Source organism: Gymnoscopelus microlampas (assembly GCF_963454915.1).
Source record: "Gymnoscopelus microlampas genome assembly, chromosome: 16".
NCBI lineage: Eukaryota > Metazoa > Chordata > Actinopteri > Myctophiformes > Myctophidae > Gymnoscopelus > Gymnoscopelus microlampas.
In genome coordinates this window covers 22057195-22080347 of record NC_139953.1, presented here as the reverse complement: position 1 = coordinate 22080347, position 23153 = coordinate 22057195, and the positions used below count along the sequence as shown (strand labels likewise).

The window sequence follows — 23153 nt, the reverse complement described above, 5'->3', positions numbered from 1 at the left end:
CCTAGACACACACACGCGTCGCATTCACACAAGCAAGCACTCACACTCACACACACACACACACACACACACACACACACACACACACACACACACACACACACACACACACACTCTGTTGCTGCAGGTGCATGTTGACCTCTTCTGAACGCTTGGTATTCTATAAAATAAACTAGAATCCAGCTTGTGATAGCAATATACACTGAGGGGCCCAGATTATACAGTAGCTCTTGGTAGTGTATTTATATACTGCTGTTGGGGTAAGGTATTGTGTGTGTGTGTGTGTGTGTGTGTGTGTGTGTGTGTGTGTGTGTGTGTGTGTGTGTGTGTGTGTGTGTGTGTGTGTGTGTGTGTGTGTGTGTGTGTGTGTGTGTGTGTGTGTGTGTGTGTGCGTGTGTGCGCGCGTGCTCTTGTATAATTCTTGCATGCGCCAAAGCAAAAAAAAACTTGTGTTATTGTGTTTGTTGTCTGTTAATTAGTTTTGATGATTTGGGCGTTTAGGTCTGATATCACATCCTCTCACATAACATGATATCCGCCCCTGTTTGTTTATGAGGGGGACTCATAAATCTGAATGATTTGACTCTGAGCACTGCAATTCAATTTCACCTATTGGATTAGAACAGTCAGAGCCTAGAGGGTGTGCACACACACACACATGCTCACTTGCACACAAATGCACACACGCTTGTGGACACGCTTGTGTTGACTCCGTGCAAGTGTGATGGCTCAGGATGGATCCAGACTAATAACTGCTGATCCCCCTGTGTGTGTGTGTGTGTGTGTGTGTGTGGGGGGGGGGGGGGGGGGGGGGGGGGGGGGGAGAGGCATAAAGATAGACAGGCAGGAAGAGAAAGAAATGGAGCCATATATGTATGTGTGTGCAAACACATTCATACATACGCATACGCAGACACACGGAGGGGACACCATTAAACGGCTAATTAGGTTAAATTTGTGCCAGGGGGCTGGGGAAGCGCAAATGAGCTCACACGGCATCGTGCTGTAATGCCAAAGTCTCTCATATCTCTCTCTCTGTGTGTGTGTGTGTGTGTGTGTGTGTGTGTGGGGGTGGGGGTGGGGGTGTGTGTGTGTGTGTGTGTGTGTGTGTGTGTGTGTGTGTGTGTGTGTGTGTGTGTGTGTGTGTGTGTGTGTTGGGGTGTGTGTGCGTGTGCACGCGTACAGAGAGAGCGGTGAAGAAGTAGAAGAGATTTTCTCTTACTGTCAGCATAGTTTACCTGCTGTGCCCTCTCCATGTGGATACACCCCAGCAATTACCACTATCTGTGGGGAAACTGTGGGGGAGATGACAGGTGGAGAGATAGAGAGAAAGAGAGAGCTGCATTGAATGGAGACAGAGGAGGTGGCCTGGGAGGGGGGGTGGAAAGGGGAGAAGTGGGAAAAGGCAGGAGATGACACTGAAAGAAAGATGAGTGGGCCTGAGACAGAGAGAATGCATGAGGGATGGATGTGGGAGGGAGGACTGGTGAGGGGCATGGTGGATGGATGCTGTGGAACTGTACCATGTGCATGTATTGTTGTGACTGAGTGCTGTTCACTTTGTTACGTCTGATTTGACCCACATCACTCACGCACATGCACACGCTGGCACGCACACACACACACACACACACACACGCACACACACACACACACACACACGGTTTTCTATGAACATATAAGTGCCTCTTAAATGATGTTTAGAAAGCAGGTTAGAGGTGCCTGGTGGCTCAGGAGACCACATGCTCCTTGTGAGCGTGAGGACCCAGGTTTGAATCAGAGCACTGTGTTGTCTCGCATGTCTTTCCTCTCTCTCTTCCCTTGGCTTCCTGTCTCTCTACACTGACCTATCTGAAATAAAGCTTAAAATGCTTAGAACTATTAGAAAAGAAAGCAGGTAAAAAGGTAAAAATGTATGCATAGAAAATTTTACCGGTAGTCTGAATCTCTCGTCCTCAAGGGCTTTATTAGCTGCACAATTCTCTTGTTATTCTCCCTGTTTCTGGCTCTTCTTTCTCTCATTGATGGATAGACAGATAGAAAGATGGATAGACAGATTGAAACATGAATAGAATGTTTCTATGGGACACGCATGCGTGCACACACACACACACACACACACACACACACACACACACACACACACACACACACACACACACACACACGCTCAGCTTCCCATCATTCACTCTTTGTGTATTTTTTTTTTGTTTTAGGATTTTGTTTGCTTTCTCCCCTTCTATCAGTTCTGTCGGAGTTGGTTGTTTTGGTCTACTTCAGACTGACATATCAGTCTGCAGGAATGAAGTACGCTGCTGTGGGTGAATAGGCGGTGCCATGTCATTATTCCAACGGCCCATTATTTCCGACGTCCCGTTGTTCCGACTGGCCCCATTATAAATGACCCTAACCCTAACCTCACACTAACCTAATGGTCGGAATAATGGGATGTCGGAATTATTATTATAATTATTTTATACTTTATTTTAATTTTTTTGTCAAATAGTACATAACAATACAAGACACCAAATGACAGAAAAATAAGCTTAGCAATACATACGGAAAGAAAAACAACTGGACAAAAAGGAACAAAAGACACAACAAAAAGGACACATGGGTCGGATCGATGACCATCAGAAAGCAGGGATAGTTAAGAGTCTATTAGTGAAAGTTGGGAATGTCGGAATTATGAACGGACCCCGAATAGGCTACAGTATGTGTTGGCATATGAGAAAACTCCTTGCAGCTCTGCTCAGAGTCCAATGAACACGTAGGAAAAAGGGTGACTTATCTCAGACTGTTTCTCTCTCTCTCCCCCTTATCTCCTCTCCTCTCCCATTTTCTCTTCCTGTCCCTTTCATCATTTTCTGTTCTCCTCTCCCTTTCCCTTCACTCTCATCTCCCCTCCGTCCCTCTCCTACTGTCTCCAGTGGATCTGTTGGACCTGAGCGTGGCCCAGTCCACCTTCGAGCAGCACAAACTGACCAACAACAGTCAGCTGCTGTCGGTACCAGACGTCATCAACTGCCTGACGTCCATCTACGACGGCCTGGAACAGGAGCACAAGAACCTGGTCAACGTTCCGCTCTGCATCGACATGTGCCTCAACTGGCTGCTCAACGTCTATGACACGTGCGTACACACGCAAGGATTTGAGATAATGGCAATTATTTTGCATGATCGTCATTTTCGTTTTCCGTGTTGAAAAATGTTCATACATTTTCAAGCATACCAAACCAAATAGCAGATCTACAAGCTCACAACGCGTTGCGATATGACGCGTTGTGAGCTTGTAGATCGGCTATTTCCATTGACAGACAGACACACGCACGCGCGCACACACACACACACACACACACACACACACACACACACACACACACACACACACACAGTACTCACTCACTCACTCGAGCATTTAGATTTACAATAAATAAACTCTTTTCTTCTCCAGGCACATAGTGATTTTCTCTCACTGCATGTCTTATTAAATTACTTCAGATCAGAACAGCGCACACTAAATATGCACACAAACACACACACACACACACACACACACACACACACACACACACACACACACACACACACACACACACGTGTATGCATAACCCATGGCGGCTGTAAATTTGGCTCGCTTGCTGCCACTTGTCTTTGGAGGCTGACATTTGTGTGTGTGTGTGTGTGTGACTCCCCTTCAGTGGACGCAGTGGGAAGATCCGTGTCCTGTCCATGAAGATTGGAGTGCTCTCTCTCTGCAAGGGGCATCTGGAGGAGAAGTACAAGTGTAAGTTGCGTTCACGATACACATAAACCCCTTAACGTACACTGTAATGGTGTTCCCGCTAGCACCAGGCTGTCCTATCCCATTCTGCCCCACCAACGCATTATAATCCCAGCAGCATTAATCAGGGCGTCAGCGGGGGAACCAGAGAAAAGGCCCCACTAATTGGATGAGAGACCTCCCAGCCGTTTCTACTGTTCTTTATTTATGCCATTCCCCTGCTCCTATTTCTATTTCATTCTTCAAGGGATGGGATTAAGAAGAGTGTATGTACTCGGTCTGCTGCACCGGGAGAAGGCTGTCATTTACATAAATAAATATATGTTTTAGTTTTCCTTCTGTACCCAATAGAGACAGTTGGAGGGTATCACCCCTCCACCCCTCTGTCATTCCCTCCATCTGGATCCATACCTCTATATCTCTATCGCTCCCTCCATATCTCTTTTGGTCCACCATCTCTCACTCCCTCATCTTTCACCCCCTCATCTCCATCACTCCCTCCATCTATCCATCGCTCCCTCGTCTCTATTTCTCCCTCCATTTCTCTGTCACTCCATCCATCTCTCCATCACTCCATCCGTCTAACCTGCCATGGTTCCTCCCCATCTACCCTCACTGCTTTTGCTTTCAACCCTATCTTTCCCATCTTTCTCCCCCCACCCACTTGCTGTGACGCAGGCTCCGTCCCTGAGTCCATTCGTTCCAGTGGCAATTTCTATTAGGCTGAGAAAGGGATCAAGCACGCTTGATTGCGCCCTTCCCATTTTAAGCCCGGCTTATACTTATTTGCAAGTGGGTGTCGTGCATCAGAAATAGGCGATCTACAAGCTCACGACATGTCTCGCTGCGATGCGTTGTGAGCTTGTACATCAGCTATTTTCGGTGCGTGGCACCCGTACGCAACCACGTATAAATCCGCTACCCGAGTTTCATTGGATGTCGCGGCTCAGTCATGGAGACGCACACATGCCAGGGTAACTAAAATGCGCATCCTGCTTGACATTCAATTTGTGAGTGTGTATGTCTGTCTGCGTCAGGACTTCAGAAAGTGAAAGTAGGCCAACATACGGCTGGGGAAGTAGGGTGTGTGTGTGTATGTGTTTGTGTGTATGATGAACACGCAGAGACATATTATAGGGCTGTGATTTTACAAGCTGACTTGAAGGCCTCCAGATATTTGCACTCGCTTGCATCCATGCACACATGCACACATGTGTGTAACATACATACCCACAGTAAGTATCAAAGAGATCCATCATTCATGCGAATCATGCCACCCCTACATTGCATAACAGGAGCTGACACCGAGCGGGGTGGGGGTCTCAAGCTGAGATCAAAGTCAGCAGCGAGCAGAACACAGGGAACTGTCATGCCCCTCGCTTCTCAGCAACTCGTGTGCCAACCTCCCCCAAAAAAAGTCTCTACACTCCCCCTCTCTCTCTCCCTCCATCTCTCCTTCCCCACCTTCCTCTCTCACAAGTCGAGTCTCTGCGTGCATTTTGTGTAAGATCATACTAGATGCATCTCTGGCAAATGCTGCTGACTTTCGCGGCTGACTTTCTACACACAGTTCTCGTCAGAGACCTCAGTGAGCATGTCGAGGTTGATGGAGAGAGCGGGAGATGAGAAAAGACAAGGAGAGAGGAGAAATGCACACAAAGATGAAAGACGTCTCTGTACAGTGTATATATATATCTGCTCTATCACCTTCCCTCACATTTCTCCCATTCCTTCTTAAACTCCTTCCATCCTTCAGACCTCTTCAACCAGGTGGCATCAGCTGGGGACACGTGTGACCAGAGGCAGCTTGGCCTGTTGCTCCATGATGCCATCCAGGTCCCCCGACAGCTGGGGGAGGTGGCCGCTTTCGGCGGCTCCAACATCGAACCCAGTGTCCGCAGCTGCTTCCAGCATGTACGTACGCGCACACACACACACACACACACACACACACACACACACACACACACACACACACAGCATTTAAGCATGGAAATAACGCGCACACTGCTCTAAGGTATGGTAGTAAAAACACATACTGACATTCTCAGGGGCTCTTTTGACAGTGAACTCCTTGACACAAAACAATTTGCGCTCCACTTGAACGAGTGGAAGTGGTCATTGTCTTCCCACTGTAATTTCATAGCTCTATACAATTCAGAGGGACCCGCCAACAGTGACTAATAGTCATCATTCTACTTAGAATAACCCAGTTGGTTACGTGGGTAGATAGTCAGTAGCCCCTGAAAGTCATTAGTATTAAACACATTAAAACCTCTCCTCTCCCAACCCAGTAATAAAAACCAGCTGACCACCCATGAAGCCTACAGTATATGGCCTACACTCTCCTACTGCCTGTCCTCCACTATCTACGCTATACATTACTACTACAGTATATACTATATGCCCCCCCCCCCATGATTTTCCTCTGGGATTACTATTTCAGTTTTTCTTGCTCGTTTTTAACCACCTCACGTTTACACTCCTTAAATTGAAGCCCAGACATTAAAATTGGGCTGCTATGAAATTCTACCCATTTCCTGCACCTCTACCTCCGAATATAGTAACTGATAGAGCGTGAATGGCATGGGGAATTTTAGTCAATGTGTTAAAACTGAGGATTATAATCCTGGACCTCATCATTTTATTGACTGATTTTGAAACTAGCTGTATAATCCCTCCGTCCTCCCACTCACCCTCCCTTTTTGTCTATTCTTTCTTTCTTTCTTTCTTTCTTTCTTTCTTCTCTTTTTCCTCCATGCACAGATCTAATGCCACATATCAGTATCAGTTTGCAGAGCTGTAGTGCAGATGATGCTAAGACATTGCCTATAATTTGCTGTAATTGTGACTGGCCACATTAATATGCATGTGTGCAGCATGAGGCAGGTAGGGCCAAGCAGCGTGCAGACACTTTAACACGCATTTGATCATGAATAGTGCCAGGTACCTGCACACATTAATCATTCAATCATAAACCCAGACAGGCATGCAGCCAGAGACACAAATGCACTTACACACACACCCCACACACACTCTTACTTTCTCTCTCACACACACACACGCACGCACGCACGCACGCACACACACACACGCGTGCCTGTGTGCCACCTGACCTGCCAGTGTCTGTACTGGGCAGTCACCCAGTCCATTGCGTTTAATAGGCCTGTGATGAACAGGTTGGGCCCTCATAAATATGGCTTCTTTCAGCAGTCTCCATCAACTATCCTCCATTTATCCTTCCATCCCTCCATCCCCGCAGCCCTCCGTCCCACCCCTCCCAGGCAGTAATTAATGTGCAAGTGCACATAATTCTCCTGTTAGGGAGACAACTTGGAGGTAGGAGAACGGAAGGATGAGAGACAGGTGAGGGGAAGGAGTGATGGACAGAGTGCAGAGTAGGGAAGGGCTTAAGAGGAGAGTGCCGGTCTCCGGAGAACTAAAACTTTGGCCAGAGATGGCAGCAAGAATAAAGTCAAGACCTGCTCCATAAAGCATGAATGAGTGAACACCCCCTGGGTGTTCTGCCAGTCACCTTTTATCATCTTTCCTTTGTTATTATCACAGGAAAAACTGTCAAAACGTTCCGCCTGAAGACATGTCTTGGGATTTGATTTTTGAGATTTCTGTTGGGAAGATCAAGATCAAATATTGATTTGAACTAGTCCTAGCCTTACATTACGATACCTTACATTCAGCATTGTTCCTTTTTAAGAATGGAACAGAGGATGTCAGATGGATGGCTGGGATCAGAAAAAGAGATGAAATCCCTGTCCTTTTCGGTGTTGTGCACTTTGTTCCACATGTTGTGTCCCGGTGCACTTTGTCCCACATCTTGTCTCGACGCGTGTGATCTTTAAGATTTCGTGTGTCAGTCTGACATTTAGTCCCAGCACACTTGTACACATTCTGGGGCTTCATGTTGACATTTCATTTCAAAACAACACACACGAGAGAGAGAGAGAGAGAGAGAGAGGTTTATTTGCCATTTGTGGTCACCCACATTGGAATTAACAAGTGCAAAGCTCAACAAAATGTATAAAACACACATACATCTAAACATAACATGCAACAGAGTACAGGATTATTCAAATATATTAAGAATACATATGTGTAGTTAAAGTGGCACTGTGTAGTTTCGGGTATCAGTGGCCACTTTGGACACAAATAACAGCCTTTGCCTTCATTACCCAAGATTCTCTGCATCCCTGCTCAGTCGCGCGCGTGACGTGACACTCTACCTTTGACTCTTTTGTCTGAATGGGCGTGGCTTTATACTTTGGCGAGCTCCCTAGAGCACCGAAGTCTGAAGTTATTTTCATAGAGAAATTACTTTACGAACCTGGGGATGAACGAGTGACGTCAGGACTTCTGTACTCTATACCCGTGCCTGTCTGCTTGTGCACTGCGCAGTGGGCGGTCATGAATTTTACACAGACACACGTGGGTGAAGTGGGGGGGGAACAAACTCAGCCCAACGACCACACTGTTTACATCTGCCTGAAGCAAGTGTGTCCGGCGAGGATGTGCTGTGATTGGCCAGTCGACACTTTGATTGGCAGTTCTGCCTTGGTGTGACCAGTGTGATTGAGTAGGAAGGGGCGGTCCAATCAGCCAATCGCAAGCAGGTAGGGGCAGTGCTAGAATTATTAGCAGATCTACAAGCTTGCATCGCAGCGTGACACTGCGATGCGAGCGTCTCCCCTATACATAGTAAAACAGTCAAACCCCTAGCCGGGACCCCCCTGAGTCTATCATTTAGGGAAATATATGTGTTATTGCTTAAAAATGTTACTTTATAATTTTATGGGACATAATATGCTAAAAAGTTACATAGTGCTGCTTTAAGAAACAAAAACTGTGCCCATACAAGTCATAATGCATACAGTAGTTCACAGCTAACCACTTTTCCCCCCCAAATTAGCACATAGATTCGTTGTTTAAGATTCTTATAGTGCTTGGAAAGAAGCTATTTTTGAAACTTTAATGACATTTTTATGGCACGGTAGCAGGGGAACAAGGACACATTTTCCAGACCAGGGTGGCACAGAGTGTCTGACTTACTGTTCTTTCAAGGGATTTATTATTCTTGTCGAGTAATGTTACCTTACCATACGGTCATAAAACAACTTAAGACACTCCGTAGGGCACCTTTATAAAAATCTGTGTAGCGCGCTGCTATCCTGGGTAAAATAATTTAGCTTTCTTGAGAACAAAAGACGTTGAGCCGATTCGTCAGAGAATATGATGCCAAGAAATATAAACTATTGACAATCTCATCATCAGCCCCCTCAATGGTGATAGACTGATAGGGTTAATTCAAAATGTAATGATTTGAATTGTAGAGCCCTGCAGGCACAAATCTACGGTTACAACAAGAGTACACATACAGTACTACGCATACACTAAAGCTGCTGAAGATCAGAACGTTCCTTCAAGATCGAATTTACAATGTATGCTGTTTGGCAGATGCTAGTATCCACCGTTTACTCGCTGCCCTTTTTAAATGTGTCAAGGAATATTGAAAGGTCAGCAGTGAGATGTTTTTTTCCCCCTCCATTCTAAGGGTTTGAGTGGATCTAAAGCCCATGGCTGCGTATCTAATGGTCTCATTATGTTCTGCAGCTGAACACCAATTCTTTTTGACGTTTCTGGTCATTTATTTTGCAATGTCCTCTAATGTTTCTTTGGGTCGACTGCGTTGGCCTTAAGTCTGAGTGTTTGGTGTTTTTCATCCTCGAGCAGTAGTTGGCGTAGAAGTTTACGAGTGCTTTTCATGGCTAGTAACTCTCAGGAAAATGGCCACATCATCAAACACCAAGGCTATATGGTCCTGCAGGATGCAAGGGCAACAAGGGTGTTAAAAAAATCAATTAGGAATGTTTATTGTAGCACATTTTCAGCTCCTAAAGTCAAATAAGCAGTTCATAAAAATGTTATTTACATTATATACACAATTCAACCCCATAATGTAACCGAGGGCATTGTCATTTTTATGTTTATTATGTTTATTACACTCAGTTAACAACCGCAGGCTAACACTATGGTGCCCGATAGGTCTCTGTTTTCCTATCGGGCAACACAAAATGTCTAGAATTCCGCACCACATATCACGTTTATTCTAAGAAATTTACGCTAACCATAAAAGTTAAATTGTTCACTAAACTTTTCATTTGAATGCTTCTAACTCCCGAAGGCCTGCCTCTCTTCTCCTCCAGGTGACCAACAAGGTGGAGCTTGAGCCGAGGCACTTTGTTGATTGGATGCGCCTAGAGCCCCAGTCCATGGTTTGGCTCCCTGTGCTGCACAGAGTGGCTGCCGCCGAAACGGCCAAACACCAGGCCAAGTGCAACATCTGTAAAGAATGCCCCATCGTTGGCTTCAGGTAAAAACACACACACAAAAACACACACACACACACACACACACACACACACACACACACACACACACACACACACACACACACACACAGAGATCAAGGGTTTTTGATCAGAAAGACTTGACATTTACCTCTTGCTGTTTGTCTTCACACAACTCTGTCTACACAAATACATAGACACCAGCTGAGATGCAGAAGTGTGTGTGTGTGTGTGTGTGTGTGTGTGTGTGTGTGTGTGTGTGTGTGTGTGGTCACACACACACACACACACACACACACACACACACACACACACACACACACACACACACACACACACACACACACACACACACACACACACACATCTGTGGTATTCTCTCTAGGTTGAGCAGAAAGGCCAGGGCAGCTCTGGAGGGCAGACATTTATCTAAATGTCAGCAGCTGATATGCCACTGACTAAATACCATCTGGAGAATTACTTGGACACACATAGACATACACACACATGTTCGTACACACACATGTACATACACACACACACACACACACACACACACACACACACACACACACACACACACACACACACACACACACACACACACACACACACACACACACACACACACACACACACACTCTCATGCACTCTCTCATGCGCGTGCACATGCTTTGGCACCCACTGATACCCCACATGAACAGTGTCGCTGTCCAGTGCTGAAACTGAAAAGATCAGCACTGGGCAGCAACAGAGAGCCATAATACTGTAGGTACACACACACACACACACACACACACACACACACACACATTATACACTCAGCCATTCATTCTCTTACTTGCGCTCGCTCTCACACACACACACACACACACACACACACACACACACACACACACACACACACACACACACACACACACACACACACACCACCAGACATTTAAACAGCACTAATTATTAAGACTGAATGCAATACAATAAAATCCAACACATGAATCAATCAAATCCATGTAAAAAAAAAAGGAGACAGGGAATAATGGTCACGGTAAGCGGTGGAGTGATGTATGGGGGAGTTGTCTCCTCGCGGATCCCCTTCAGCGAGGGAAAACACCGTCAGACGTTTGACGAAGCACAAGACTCCCCAGCAATGTCAGTGATGGATGAGAGGAGGAGACGATCTGGGAGACAGAGTCCAAGACAGAGGGAGGAGTGGGAGAAAAGGGAGGGGACAAAATGCAGAGCAGGCACTTTGCGTGGTATAGAGCAGTGGTTTTCAGCCCTTTTCATACTGTATCAAGGTCCATTATTTATTCGGCATTTGAGCCACCATTTGATGAGATTTTGCCTCTCAGACCCAAAACTTGGAATATTTTGTTATCATTGGATACGATTTTGTCCACGAATCCATGCTGTATTGATGTGGTACCATTAGGAGAGATAACAGGCAAACGTTGATCAAAATATAATTGTGTAGACTTCTTGTAAATTAAGTAATGCTGATGTTTAGATTTTACTCTTGAGAGTAAAATGAAACGGGTCCATTTGGTTTCATTTTACACTCTCAAGAGTTAAAGATAAGGGTCCATTTGGTTACCAACTCTCCATCATTTAGCTGGGGACCACCTGTAACCCCCTCAAGGACCACTAGTGGTCCCCGGACCACTGGTTTTGCACCACTGGTCTAGAGAGACTTGACACATGGACCACGTAGCAACCCGGGTGTTTCCCTCATCAACTCCAACACCAACTAATATGGATCCCGTCAGAAGAAAGAGGCTGTTAATTACCGGATAAACTCATTAATTAAAGGGAGTCGTGGCATTCTTGCTAATGTGAAGGTGAATCAAGAACCCCCCCCCTTCCCGTGTGTAGTAATATGCTGCACGTCAGTGGGTAATGGTGCGTTTGACGTGCCAGTTGTAGTGTGCGGTGTTGCGCCCCATGATGTATGGCTCCCTCTCGTAACTCATCAGTCAGCTAACCTTGGGAGGGCTGGAGAGGAGGAGAGGAGAGAGAGGCGAGAGTGGGAGAGAGATAAAATACATGAGCTATTATGTTTGAATTCCTCATGTCTCAATTTAGCCGTTAAATGGCATCCTGGCTGCTGTTGTTTTTAGGACACTGACAAAAGGGTTTAGCTGGGAAATCTAGAATGTCTGTCAGAATGCCAGAGTTTTTAAGTGTGTGTGTGTGTGTGTGTGTGTGTGTGTGTGTGTGTGTGTGTGTGTGTGTGTGTGTGTGTGTGTGTGTGTGTGTGTGTGTGTGTGTGTGTGTGTGTGTGTGTGTGTGTGTGTGTGTGTGTGTGTGTGTGAGATAGTTATGACAGTGGAAACCGATGCCATAGATTAGTTGTACTGTAACGATGTGTCATATACACATACATACTGTGTACCTGCTGAGATGACAGAAGCGATTGCACCTACAGTATATGTTCTTCCCTGTGATGCATCTCACCCTCATCTCTCTCTCTCTCCTTTCTCTCCCTGTCTCTTTCTCTTTCTTCCTTCTCTAGGTATCGCAGTCTGAAGCATTTTAACTATGATGTGTGTCAGAACTGCTTCTTCTCTGGGCGAACGGCCAAGGGCCACAAGCTCAACTACCCCATGGTGGAATACTGCACACCGGTAAAACACACACACACACACACACACACACACACACACACACACACACACACACACACACACACACACACACACACACACACACACACACACACCTTTCTAGCTCAACACATATCTCTGCTCAACACACTCACACTCTGCCCTCATCCATATAATGAAGGCACACACAGGCAAGCACACACAAACATATCGTTGTCAATTTAGTTGACGCTCTTCCCTATTTTTCAGTACAGGGCATGCTCTCTTAACAAGTGTCTGGGTTCCCCACTCCTCCACCTTCTGTATTGAAAGATTTGATTTATACTGTACTCCCAAGGCAATATCAACTCCTACTCTCCTGCATTTGCACACACAAAAACAGATTTTCCATTTCAGTGTTGGTATATAACTAGAATTTAAAACTTGATTTTAAAAACCCTCATTTGAGATGGATCTTCACTGTGTTAATGCGTGTACCCTTTATATCTCTTACAGTAGCTTTGTCTAGCCCAGACCTGACTAGCACACACACACACACACACACACACACACACACACACACACACACACACACACACACACACACACACACACACACACACACACACACACACACACACACACACACAACAACTCTCTGACTCTCCTCCAATATTGCTGATTTCCCCCACTTGCTCAGTGGTCAACTCTCAGCAAGCTGATCCAATTAAATTGGATTCACACAAGCAAACAGTAAAAGCTTCACACCTCTTTGAGCTGTTTGTAAGTAATCCCTGCCAGAAAGAAATATTTCGACTCTTCGCCAATAGACAGTGGAGAACGTTTGAATTAAAAAGGGTGGTCGGGGTCTTGCTGAAATTGAATGTTGTTTTTGCTTCAAATTAACATGGCACACATACAGACGAACAGAGGAGCTCGTTGAACATCAGATGTCAGCTGCCCAGCGTGAAAAGTGCTTTCTTGTTTCTGTCTTGTATTTTTCCTCTTCAGTCCGCACATGGGTTAGATACTGACCTAGAAAAGTTAAGTAGCGGAGAGTCAGAGATCATCCTTCTGTGTCATCTTAAGATTTCTTTGGCTATTAAGAAAATAGCAGATATACAAGCTCATGGTGCGGCACCAAGTGCCGCGCGATGAGCTTGTAGATCTGCTATTTTTTTTGTGCAAATCTTTGAATATATATACGTAGATATGTTTTAAAGCGAACATTTTTAACTCCGATCTCTGCTTCTGGGGGTCCCTGGAACAACATATTTTGAGTTGGGGGTCTGCGGCCAAATACAGCAGATGAGCTTGTATATCTGCTATTTTTGAATAGCCAAATAAATCTAAAATGACACAGATGCATTCCCGGATTGAATGGGTTAAAGCCCACCGACTTTGAATTAATAACATAATTGTATTCCCAACAAAGTTGCAGAAAAGTCAGGGCGTGGGAGGTGATTAACGCGTTTGCCATGGGCCATGTTGTTCATCTGAGGGTACAAATTACCGACTCAAATGAAGATGTTTTTATTTAGAACTTGCTTCAAGAGATGTTCCTGATGTTCCCCCGCACTGAGACATTAAATTATCTCACTCACAACACAAACTTTTAATGAGTTTTACAGTTTTAATACCAACACTCACTGTCTTCTTGCTCTCTTTGTGAGGCCCTAATCACAGAAAGAATCAGCTCAAATAAAAATAAATTATTGAGGAGAACTTACTTTGAGTCAATTCTTTCTTCAATGGCATCGGCTGAGGAAGAGACGGTCTTTTATCGCCTCCCTTTTATTGTGTGTCTGCTTATTTCCTCAGAGAAAAACAAACAAGGTCCAAAACAGAATTCTATTCCAGTTTTATGCCCGAAACAGTATAAAGTGTATATTGAATAAACGAACCTGGGCAGATGCTGCAAAACATAAACAGATTTCTTTACCAATACCAAAAATGGATAAGGGCCACCATGAGACTCATGAATGGTCATTTAATAACATTGTCTTTCTCTAATCTCTGTGCTTTTATGGCCTTTTATTGCTTTATTATTATTATTATTATTTTTTTAGTCATGTTGAAAACACATAAATATGATGCAGTGCTGTATACTGTAGATCACTGTAGTTCTGTATAAGTGTGTAGAGAAGATTCAACGCTCTGGGGCGCGAGTGTGTCATGTCCCGTCATCATTTTGTTGGCTGACAGTCATTCATTACCTGTAGCTTTGTCAAAACATCTACAGTATTAATAACATAATAAACCTACTCAAGTACATGTAAGCATTTGGCTCTCAACGACCCCAAAATTGATATGTAAATACATATCAATGGGGTCTTTTGACTGCAGACCCCCATTTGAAATGATTTTGTGCAAGGCTTGAATAATGTAATTGGGCTTAAATGTTTAAATGTAAGCCCTATTATGTTTAAACTATTCCTCATTTTGCTGGGCACCCCCTGGAACCCCTGCACAGACCCTACTATGAGAACCAGTGACATACAGTATCCTCTCTCTCTCTATTGATGTTGTCGTGCTTCCTACTGTATATAGTTGCTGTTTGTTCGCTCAAGCTGCCATATTAAGTTCTCTGCAATCACTAATAAGGCATGTGAACTCATTAGAGTGTCTTCATTTAGCCACATCTGTCAGCTCTGAGAAAGCTCCCCAGCACTTCACTGAATCCTCTGTTGAAGTTCTCTCTCTCTCTCTCTCTCTCTCTCTCTCTCTCTCTCTCTCTCTCTCTCTCTCTCTCTCTCTCTCTCTCTCTCTCTCTCTCTCTCTCTCTCTCTCTCTCTCTCTCTCTCTCTCTTCCTCCCCCTCCCTCCCTCTGGTCAGACCACTGTGATAATTAGTTTTTTGCTAGGAAAGCAGAAAACCACTCCCAAGGAAAATGTACTTTGCTAATTGTCTCATTAGCAAAACATGCATTTTGTTTCTGCACAAAATACATTTTTGGAACACTGGAAAAAGTGCACACATACTGTATTGTGAACGCTCTCTTTATCTCTCTATCCATCTCTGCCTCTTTCTCTCTGTCTCTCTCTCTCCCTCTCTCTCTCTCTTTCTCAAACCGTGACAGACGACATCAGGAGAGGACATGCGTGACTTCACCAAGGTGCTGAAGAACAAGTTCCGCTCTAAGAAGTACTTTGCCAAACACCCTCGTCTGGGCTATCTGCCCGTCCAGACAGTTCTGGAGGGAGACAACATGGAAACGTAAGTAGCATTCAGCACTTACGGCCTACGGTCGTAACCAGCTGATCAGCTTGTCGGTGTATTATGCTTTCAGAAAAGGTCTAACACGACGGGGTCTGATGTTAATTTGATTTAGATCATTTTTTATAAATGTCACATGCCATGGTCCTTAGTCACTTGAGCACACACTCAGTAGAAGTGTACCGGATGAGAGAGGCTGGCATCCATTCCTCCCCACACTATATGAGGAATGTTAATTTTGCCCCCCAGCATGCGTTTATTTACCTGTCTACCCAGTGATTACTGGTGCCAGTCCCAGACTATAGATCTCCTCTCGGTACCACCAGGCCCTGGTGACAAGCCTTGATTTACGGCTCCGTACTGGCCATAAATCCCCAGCGGAACGCTGTTTAACTGGCCAAACATTATGCAGATGCCCCCAGGCAGGCAGGGAGACGTCCCTCCTGGGGTGTGTGTGTGTGTGTGTTATGCTAACCTATCAGCTCTGTCTTAAAGGAGGAGTTCACCCAAAACATGACTTATTTTCTATCAATTGCACACCCCATGAAGCCTTGAATTCATGGATTTATTTTTGTTTTGTGGCATTCCTAAGCCAATAATTTGATGACCGGGTGTGTATCCGGTAGGAGACACAAATAATCTACTTTGTGTCTCCTACCGGATACATTAGCCGGTAGGAGACGGGAATCAAATTATTGGCTTAGGAATGCGACAAAAACAAAAATAAATCCATGTATTCAAGGCTTCATGGGGTGTGCAATTGATAGAAAATAAGTCATTTTTTGGGTGAACTACTCCTTTAAGACTTCTGTGGCCCTGTTTCTTTGTTGTCTGTCTATGTAACACCCGGGAATCGAACCCCGTGTCTCCTGTGTGAAAAGCCAACATCTTAACCACTTGCCTAAAGGGGAATTGTGGTCCATTATATTTATTGAGTGTATTTGGTGCCTGTTGCCATCTATCAGTTCGTCCTGCTTTCCCTCTTTTTATATGAACAAAGTGACCCCCAAGGACCTGCATAGGTGCATGTATGTACCTACAGTCTCCTATTTTCTCAAAGGGAATTCACCCGGCTGTCACACGGGCGCTGGCAGATGGATTGCACTCGGCTATTCATCCCTCGCATCCACACAGCTCTCCTCCTCTCCCCTCCCACCTTAGTGGGTCCTCTCTCCTTCTCTCCCGTGAAAAATTACTCCTGCAATGCTGTCTGCCTGATAAATGCCTCTTAAAAGGCAGAGAAATTGTGGCGAATCGTGAAAATTCGTAAAACGTGGCAGAAGGAAATGGAGACCTGGAGAAATATAGGACTCTTTTACCTTTTTTTCCTTTTGTCCTCTCTCTCCCTGGTATGTCCTCTCTCCCATGGGCCTTGGGCTGAAGGTCTGTGTATAATACAGAGCTTTAAGATCAGAAACAAGCCTGAGTCTGCAGTTTTTTTTCTAAATCCGTGAACTCAAACTAAAGATCAGTCTGGGACAATCTGTTGAGCTCCTGGTGCCATTAGATACAACATCCTGCATCCACGAATGGTTTGATTATATTCTCACATTATGGTACTTCCTGTTAACAATACATCTACTGATAAGCTAAACTCTCTGCAGAACTGAGCAGTAAATCTGAAGTCAGGCTAATAGTTAGTTTAGCTTCAGACAGAATAACCTAGGTGGCCGGTTACCTATTTGAAAAGAGGTCAATAGAAAATGAAGGAATTGCTATAGCTTGTAAATAGTATTACCAAATTGAAGCTGGTCAACATATTATGAATGTTGTGACATTTTGTGCCACAATGCCTATTATCATTGCTCCTTTGACCCGTTTCTAATAGGTAACCAGATTAGAGTAATATGATAGGCAAAAGCTTGTAACGTACAGGACTGACGATACTACCTTGAACATTTTTCACCAACACAAGAAAAAGCTTTCAAAATCACAGGCAATAAGAAAGGTCCTGCATTAGAATATTCCAACTATGTTTTTTTGGAAATTAGTAGGTTTCCAGCGTGCTCAAACTTATTTTTCTAAGGAAATTCATAATTTGAAATGACTTCTTTATCCTGCTTTAGTCTGTCAAACTAGCTTTGACAGAGAAAACCTCCCACAAGTTGTCATTTGCAACGTGAAAAATAGAGCACCCACTGTATAATTATTTGCACTAAAGCACTCTTTCACTCACCCACTCACCCACTCTCACCCACTTTGATATTGTTCTTCCTTTCTTCTTTGCCACCCACTTTTTGCCACCTCTTTTTTTTTAAGTGCATGACATTTCATCATAGGATTTCGGATTTGCCATTTTGCGGTACTTAGTGGTGGAAAAGAGGAGAGTAAAGCGTATAAATGTTTCAAAACCGTCTCTAGAGAAAAAGAGAGATAGGAAATTCACATCGGATGCCAGTAAGGCAAGATTTCTTAAGTTACTGTGAGCCAATGGCTTCAAATTGCCAGCAGCAATAATGTTCATATACTGTAGACTGTGATTCTGAAGCCAGTTGGCACAAGTCTCCATTTCCCTCCATCATTTGAGCAAGGCTTTACAAATGAAAATGCCCTTCTCCTTGAATTTGAGAGGCGGCATGTTGTTGTGGTTCTGTCTCTTAGCCAAGATATTTTGTTTAATGTTGGCTAGGCATTAAACCCATTGCCAGGACTTTGAGCTCTGTTCTTTCAGTAGACGTCTACCAAATGCCAAAGTGTCCTGTCAAAAACCATCTCTATGTCTGGTTGTTTGTTTTATCTAACTGGCCTTGAGACAACCTGCGTGGGCTTCTTTGGATTATCTAATTTAAAAAGATAGACACAAATTTAATTATTAAATATTTTCATTTGTTTTGATAGATGAATAGCTTTGCTGAGTGTAAACGGATCAAATGGAACAGTCCTTGTGTCATCTAAGGCTAAATCGCTGTGATTGTCAGGCTTTTATGGGATTCATCAACTAGAGTGATGATCTGATGATGAAAGGACTGGTTCTTGAAACTCTACAGCCATATAGTCTGATTGTATCCCAGGCTGCTTTGGCTCTTGACACATTTCACCACAGTGAAATGTGAACATACTGTAGCTCTGCGCTGTGTGCTGTACATCACTGGCTACAGCAAGCCTTCATCTGACTGCACTCTCCACAACAGTTACATTTGTCAGACCAAAAGCTCCCAAGGTCTCTCTGCCTTCTGACTTTCTCCTCCTCTCTCTTTACTTGATGGTCATACATTATTTTATTTTTCTCTTGACATGGTTCATTTCCTACACCCCTTTCTGCCCCTGCTGCCTCATAACTTTGCTCTCTTACTCTTTCCCTCATGTCTTACTCTCCCCTATATTCCCTCTGACAGTTCCCTTTGATGTTTACACAAGAGTGCACCCATCTGAAGTTTAACACACAGTTTGATTTGCCGTGGTGGCAAAGGGTCAGAGGATCGAAAACTAACCAGAGAACCGAGAGAAAAACAAACACAATTTACGTTCCTTCAAAAAGAAATGAAATGCCCAACACTACATGGGATGTCCCCCTGTGAGAGATATAAGCTCCGCACTACACCTATCCCTTTGAATCTCTCTCCGCTGTCCTATGTTTATCCTCAGTTCCTGTTCTGTTATCGGCTCACACCGTCCGCCTCCGCAAGGAAAATAACAAGACTTCCGTTCTATTTTTACCATCTGTTAATTTGTTTCACCGAGCTCTTAAGCTACATGCAAATTTCATATTCTCCATGCTTCTATCAGACAGTTACTACCAGTAATCAGTGTGGAAACTACAAAAATACTTTCTTAAATACAGAAACACAATCCTCTGGCATTTCAGTTGGTCATTGATTATTTTGAAATAACTTAATGACTGGTAAGAGATGATATTTGTCATCATCCACATCTCATAAATATGGATAGGAATACTGTGATTAGTATCGTGATGGGCTATTTCGAGACATCCTGCAGGGATGCAATGAAAAAAGAAAAAGGCTGCAGGAATTAGGACCTATATAAAGACTGCAGCTTACTCAGTATGCCGGAGTTGTCACAAGCCTAATTCATCAAAAAATTACTGTGCTGGGAAATGCTTTCCAGTCAAATCCACAATCCATACACGCTATTCTCAACCTCAATACTTCTTCAAGAATTGAGCGAGGTTTCCTCCCAAGACGCTCATCAGCACAGCATCCAGTGTCATTTGTTTTCTATGCCTGGTCTCTGACTGCGTTAAGTCCAGCCATTCAGTTGCTGTGTGGGATGGGACAGACGCAGAACCTTTATCCCCTCTGGTCGATGTTCCTGTGCCTCCCTGCTGTGACTCGTGACCCGCTGAGTGACCACGTGACCCTAAAAGATGTGATTTGGTGCCTTTCCTTCCCCATCCCTCCTCCTTCCCCCACTCCGTTTCTCTTACAGTCCTGTCACCCTCATCAGCATGTGTCCGGAGCAGTATGAGTGAGTATCGACGACACCCATCAACCCCCCCCTTCTTCCTCCACCCTGGAATGCCTTTAAAGGACACCCCCCAATCCCTTTCCTGCACCAAAACTCACTCTCCTACAGTACCCCCCCCCCCCCCCACCCCCAGCACTTCCCTATCACCCCACTAAGCCGCCCGATAGACCACATTTACACAGCAACCATTTTGCTCTTTGTCTACGGTCATACTTGAGCATGACGTAAGAGCAAAAAGGCTGCTGTGTGAATATAGTCAGTATTGCATGTTGCCTGCCTGCCGTTCGAACAGCCGAAAGTGCAACCAACACTCACTCACCATCCTCCCTCCCTCACAGCATCCTGTACCTCTCCTAACCCCCTCCTCTTCGTCCCCGTCACAACCCAGCATCCCGCTCTAGCGTCTGACCTCTCATCCAAACAGCAGCTGACAGAAACCATTCAACCGCTACGTAGATCATCCCGTTCTTCAATCACTCTTTGTAGGATCATCTAACCTGTCTCTTAGATTATTTTTCTTTCTTTAAATGGGTTGCCTGTGGGATTTCGTTTTGTGTGAGGTTGAGTGTGTGAGGTCATGAGCTCTCATCCATCTCCATTGCTCCATTCATTTCCAGGCTGCCCCAGTCACCTGAGCTCTCTCATGATGACACCCATTCCAGGATAGAGCAGTATGCCAGCAGGTACGGCAAGTCACATTCACCATCAATCACCCGAGCATCTCCATCTTCAGACGGCATAAGTAACTGCTTTACAAAAACAAGAAAACACACAGGCCTCATGTACACATTCAAACAAGCGCAGCCAAGTTTCGTTATGAAGATATTGGCCGAATGAAGAAAAACAAAGACACCTGCTATTTGAAAAATGATTGTGGATTATTTCATGCTAAACAAGACCATATGCTGACAAAATTTAAATGCTTTTGAGCAGGGAATTCTTGGTATTTTTGAAATATTAAGTTATGTTATGCAGACGTTTTCCCCCGCAACATTTATATTTCTGTTTTTAGACATGCTATATTTAGAATTGTAGAAGAGTCTATTATACTGAATGTTACAGTGCTAGAAAATCTTATAGCTTATATATAAATCCTATAGCAGCCCACTGTATTACCCAGATGCAGAGAGCTTTCATCTTAAATGCATTCCTGACAGGGTGCTGGCCTCTCTGGCCTCTTGCCTCCCTTCAGTCATACACCATTAACCTTGAGTTAGCCCTTTCTTACCCTAATCTTTTATCTTTAACCAGATATGACCTTCTAGAGAGACTAGACTCACACACACACACACACACACACACACACACACACACACACACACACACACACACACACACACATACACATACACATACACATACACACACACACACACACACATACAGTATGTGGACACTCCATTCAACCTTTTATTTAAATCTTGGGGGGTACATTGAGGGACCTGATTGCTGCTGCTGCCACCGAATGACAGAACAAGAAACATGTTAAAAACAATTGCAGTTAAATACAGTACAATTAAGAATCAAGTTCTCATTGGTGCCTCATTGGCAGCTGTTTAAAGAAGAAATTCCTCCATTTTACAAACTAGGGTTTCATGAAACACAGACTGTACACTTCATATCCCACCATGGTCCAATTTCAGCCGCTGGGCGACATGTGTATCGTGTTCCTTTGGTTTAATCTGCCGGGCTGACTCTCCATTACAGAGCCTTAGTAAATACACGCTTTGATCTGGAGAGCCAATCTAATTATCATGGCTGCTTTGTCTGGATCAACGGCCAGTAATCCACTGTTCTCCCACCGGCTATATGTGCCTACGCGTACACACACACACACACACACACACACACACACACACACACACACACACACACACACACACACACACACACACACACACACACACACACACACACACACACACAGGCTCGCATCCCTGTTATACATGATATAAAAGCACAAACAAAATAATGATCACATGCTTGTTGTTAGCGGTCGTTAACAGACACAGACACATAATTGCCAATCCTCAATGTTGTATCTGGTCGGTTGGTACTAACAAGCTTCTGTGAATCCCAAGTAGATTGGTCCCATAATCCCACTGCATGACATAATGATGTCCTTTAGTCGTGTTCCAATCCCCTGGTCAATGAATTGAACACATCGGGGAAAACTGCCTCCCCAAATATCCTGTCATCTCTCAAAGAACAGCCTGTAGTTTTTTCTTGATTGGTTGAATGACCAACACGGAATGCAATAGCGCGCGAGTGACAGCTTCATTTGTAACTGATCAGTGGACATTCAGCTGTTCTCTAATGAGTGATGCCATATCTTTCCCAGGTTGGCCCAGATGGAGCGCTCCAACGGTTCTCTGCCCACTGACAGCAGCTCAGCCACAGGAAGCATGTAAGTCACCACATGGAAATACCCGTATCCACAAACAAAGATTTAATTTATACTGAAATCCATGGAAAGACAGAGAAATACTAAATGGTAACATTTACCCATACATTTTACTGTACAAGTTGAGACTGTTGCCATTGTATCCATCACTGGCATTGAGAGAGGGCACTATATTGGTGGATATTAACTATATTCATTATTATTATATCACTATATTACGGTCTTGCATAGTGTAGTGAAGAATGCGCTTAGGGCGCTGGTTTGGGTTGGGTGAATTGTCACTTAAATCAGATGGTTAAAAAAAGATAGCTTGCAGAATGTTCAAAATGATGAATGCGATAGGATTCCGTAGATTATAGCTTGAGAGGCTGGAGAGA

At 44.3% G+C, this 23153-nt stretch overlaps 1 protein-coding gene across 1 annotated transcript in view; it reads left to right on the top strand.

Annotated features, from left to right (window-relative positions):
• The window catches only part of utrn (utrophin), a 227020-nt gene that overhangs the window by 183663 nt on the left and 20204 nt on the right, over positions 1 to 23153 (top strand). The window contains exons 69-77 of the mRNA XM_084082101.1: positions 2931 to 3132; positions 3702 to 3787; positions 5541 to 5698; positions 10003 to 10169; positions 12662 to 12773; positions 15811 to 15947; positions 20334 to 20372; positions 20990 to 21055; positions 22714 to 22779. Of these exons, the coding sequence (XP_083938227.1) occupies positions 2931 to 3132; positions 3702 to 3787; positions 5541 to 5698; positions 10003 to 10169; positions 12662 to 12773; positions 15811 to 15947; positions 20334 to 20372; positions 20990 to 21055; positions 22714 to 22779 (1033 nt within the window). The remainder of the gene's footprint in view (positions 1 to 2930; positions 3133 to 3701; positions 3788 to 5540; positions 5699 to 10002; positions 10170 to 12661; positions 12774 to 15810; positions 15948 to 20333; positions 20373 to 20989; positions 21056 to 22713; positions 22780 to 23153) is intronic.